The sequence below is a fragment of the Poecilia reticulata genome, linkage group LG8, assembly GCF_000633615.1.
Source record: "Poecilia reticulata strain Guanapo linkage group LG8, Guppy_female_1.0+MT, whole genome shotgun sequence".
Taxonomy (NCBI): Eukaryota; Metazoa; Chordata; class Actinopteri; order Cyprinodontiformes; family Poeciliidae; genus Poecilia; species Poecilia reticulata.
Genome location: NC_024338.1, coordinates 23,573,238 through 23,577,247, shown reverse-complemented (window position 1 = coordinate 23,577,247; position 4,010 = coordinate 23,573,238). Strand labels below are relative to the sequence as shown.

The 4,010-nt window shown below is 42.5% G+C and overlaps 1 protein-coding gene across 1 annotated transcript in view; it reads left to right on the top strand.

Annotated features, from left to right (window-relative positions):
* ern1 (endoplasmic reticulum to nucleus signaling 1) overlaps positions 1 to 4,010 on the top strand; it is a 25,149-nt gene that overhangs the window by 15,372 nt on the left and 5,767 nt on the right. The window contains exons 13-20 of the mRNA XM_008416777.2: positions 307 to 565; positions 646 to 736; positions 826 to 1,015; positions 2,111 to 2,210; positions 2,295 to 2,494; positions 2,616 to 2,763; positions 2,907 to 3,034; positions 3,483 to 3,606. Of these exons, the coding sequence (XP_008414999.1) occupies positions 307 to 565; positions 646 to 736; positions 826 to 1,015; positions 2,111 to 2,210; positions 2,295 to 2,494; positions 2,616 to 2,763; positions 2,907 to 3,034; positions 3,483 to 3,606 (1,240 nt within the window). The remainder of the gene's footprint in view (positions 1 to 306; positions 566 to 645; positions 737 to 825; positions 1,016 to 2,110; positions 2,211 to 2,294; positions 2,495 to 2,615; positions 2,764 to 2,906; positions 3,035 to 3,482; positions 3,607 to 4,010) is intronic.

Genomic DNA, 4,010 nt, shown 5'->3' with positions numbered 1-4,010 from the left:
TTAAGGCGTTTTACACATCTTTATACGGGGTGCTGACAAAGAAGTTTCTTTTATTAAAATTGACTAAACAAATTATATCAAAGTTTCAAAACTAACTTAGGACCAAATAAGAAAATAGCAAGAGGACGAGGTGCTTGAGTGTGGAAATGGCTCAGCATTAACCTGTGGAAGCTGTATCTGCTGACTTTTTATTAGCTTTATATAACAACAGGTGTATGTATAGGATCTCAAATGGCTTAAAAAAGGTTCATGAACACATTTTGCAATGGTTGCATCCTTTAAGTTTTCTGTTGTTTCTTGCGACAGAGCGTGCACAAGCAGCAGCAGCTGCAGCACCAGGAGTTCCAAAGACAGATGGAGGAGCGGCTGGAGCTGCTCCAGCGGCAGCAGCCTTTCTCCCCTGCAGACGTGGGTTTGGCTCCCGACGGCGACTTCCTGGACGTGGCTCGCACTCGCTCCGACTGCTCAGACCACAGCAGCCCCAACGTCACGCCCCGTGCCTCCAACCACTCCAACTTATCTGTGTCTGAGGTGGGCAGCTCAATTTGTGAGCACGAAGATGGAGGTAAGGCTCAAGTTCTGTTTTTGTACATCAGCTGGTTTGTTGTGGCTTCGTTTTCACTGCTTGAAATGTGTTTTTGTCAGAGGAAGACTTCTCTACGGTCAGAGTCGGCAACATTACCTTCCACCCCAAACAGGTGCTGGGCCATGGTGCCGAGGGAACTATGGTTTATAAGTAAGGGAATCRGGCTTTGCWGCTTTTTGGGTAAAATTTCATATATTCCCTCATGTCACAGTATTACATTTCCACTGTTTCTCCAACAGGGGGCAGTTTGACAACCGTCCAGTGGCGGTGAAAAGAATCCTCCCTGAGTGCTTCAGCTTTGCGGACCGAGAGGTTCAGCTGCTCAGAGAGTCTGATGAGCATCCAAATGTCATCCGTTACTTCTGCACCGAGCGGGACCGCCAGTTCCAGTACATCGCGATAGAGCTGTGTGCTGCCACGCTTCAGGAGGTAAATAATCAATCATCATGTTTTTGTTTTGTTTTGTTTTTTAAATAAAGTTATTCTTCTGATCTTGTACAACAATTGAACCCTAAGGTGCTGTCAGAAGTGTGCTCAGTGGCAGAGCTTCACCGTCGCCACTGGTCTCCAAATTACGAAGGATGCTCAGAGAAATTCAAGAAATCTTGATAGCRCAATTCATATTTGAAAAGGTTAACATAAACTATCTCCAGCTACTGCCCGTTATTGCTTATCATTTGTAAGAACGGTGACCCCCTGTATTTTACACCCCAACCAGACTGAAGCTACTGGAAACATAACTTGCTGTCATGAATGACAATCTTGTATCTGTCCCCAATGCATTTGAGAAAACAAATGATTGTTTTTGGTCATGAGTTTGTCCACTCTCCCTCTCACTATTTGAACAAACATGTTAATGTTATTAAAATGGCTAATAGATCCTAAAACCATCCCAATACAGGTTGATGCTGATACGCGTTAATTTTTAACACACTTTTAACAAGCTAATACAAAGAGCTCTCCCTTTTTCACTTATTTAATAGTTTTTTTCCCTCTGGTTTATTTTTATCTTTTTGTTTTGTCTTAATTTGTGGGTTTGAAATGTACCCACATTTGTTTAAAAAATGTGACATAAAATGTGTTGCAACATTGTTCTTTCCTCCTCTCAGTCTATAGTAATGTTGAACTCACTTCACTGTAGAAAGTTCTTACAGCTTCCAGTTTATGATGGACTTGACCTTTGGCTTCTAAATGTGTTAACCAGTTTCCGTTCATATGAGGGCGATGTSTTTTTGTCAGCTTGTTGAAACTAAACGCACCTCTGCATTCCAGCAGGACAATTACCCCCAAAACTCATCAAAATTCCTTTAGCCATGGATCAASTTGGCTAATATTAAACTTTTATAAAGACCCTGACCTCAGCCCTATTAAACATTAATGGGCTGCAGTTAAAAGCCTCATCCAGGCCAAGGCTGACCATCTTACTACCCTGAAGAAAGCACTTCYCATCATAACGTTTTCTCCACAGAATGCTTTATTTTTTAAAAATTCTATTTTCAACGTCGTTACCTTTCCTCTTGCTAGTATGTGGAGAAAAAGGATTTCAACCGACATGGACTTGAGCCAGTCATGCTCCTGCAGCAGACCATGTCCGGGTTAGCCCATCTGCACTCTCTCAAAATAGGTAAGTGTCTCTAAAACCTAAAATCCTTTCACTGTCTTCATGTTTTTGGTTGCTGTTTGAAACATGATGTTCCTGTCCCTCCAGTCCACAGAGACCTGAAGCCCCACAACATTCTGGTATCCATGCCGAACGCACACGGCCGAGTCCGGGCTATGATCTCCGACTTTGGCTTGTGTAAGAAGCTGGCGGTGGGGCGTCACAGTTTCAGTCGAAGGTCCGGGGTCCCAGGGACCGAGGGCTGGATTGCTCCAGAGGTCCTCAGTGAGGACTTCAAGGACAACCCGGTGAGTCAGGGATGCAGTTGCACATCTGTCACAGCTGTCATGAGGTGAACTGTATGTTAGCGTTTTCCTGTGAAGCCATCTCAAACTAGGTTGTGTCGCTCTTCTAATGTGATCCCTGTAGACCTACGCAGTGGATATCTTCTCTGCTGGTTGTGTCTTCTACTACGTGGTTTCTCAGGGAAGTCACCCCTTTGGGAAGTCTCTACAGAGGCAGGCAAACATCTTATTGGGAGGATACAGCCTCGACTATCTGCAAAGTGACAAACACGGTGAGAAATGCACCCAAGAGGAGTAAAGTAGTTTGTTTTTGTTGCTAATTCTCAGAATGGCAGAAAATGTTTTTTTGCTCTTTTCATAATTAACTCAACACATTTGTGTTTTTTTTTTGTGTTTTTTTTTTTTATCTTCCTAGGTGAAATTGTTGCCAGAGATCTCATGGAACAGATGTTGAGCATGGATCCCCAAAGAAGACCTTCAGCTGAAAGTGTTCTCAAACATCCTTTCTTCTGGACTCTGGAGAAGGAGTTGCAGTTTTTCCAGGTTTGGGCTCTTTTCACCCACTGGGCGTCTTCACAACCAGGGTTCTGCAATCCTGCACACTCTGTGGAGAGAAGCAGCAACAATTTTTACCATATACAGACTGATTGTACTATTTTACATAAAGGCAGGTTAATATACAGGGTGAAACGGAGTACARTACCAGTTGCCTTAATAATATTTTGGTATTTTAATGCTAGCAAAAAATGTCCAAGTTTTTATAGAAGCCACATTTTTTCCTAATACAAAACCCAATATTTATGTGTAATCTCCTCAAAATTCATTATCGACATGTCTCCCGAGGTATTTATGGGATCACTGTTTTTTTTTTTAAGTTTCACATTAGAACACAGCATACAGTGATCCATTAGGTGTTTTTATTCACCATTATTTTGTTGCTGCAGATTAAAATCGTGTTTTTTTGTTGTTTTTTTATTTTTTTTTTGGGCAGGATGTGAGTGACAGAATAGAAAAGGAGCCGCTGGACGGACCAATCGTGAGGCAGCTGGAGCGAGGAGGGAGGGCCGTTGTCAAGGGCGACTGGAGAGAGCACATCACGGTGCCACTGCAGACGGGTATGATGAGGCTGGTTTAACGGTGCAAGCCACAATTAAGCATCTTCTGAAGAAGTCGCCTTATTTGGTGTGGTGTTGTTTGGCACCTTGATCTCTTACATGTGGTGCGGTTTCATTTTGGGCATTGTAGTTCTTTGATTTGCTCTCGCAGACGGGGCTGAATGTTTCCTGTCACAGGAAAGAAAAAGTCTGAAGTAGGCAGCTTTCTGTCTGCAGTGCCACACTCTGAGGATCAAAACCTAGAACAGTGGTTTGATTAATTAAACATTGCAGAACCACCATTTTATATTCATGTCATGAAAACGGCAAAAAATAGTAGTGACTGGGTTGTATGTTTATCATTTACCAATGATCTCAAAAGTATATGAAATGTATTTTTTGTCAGGGTTTTGTAATGTAAAGTA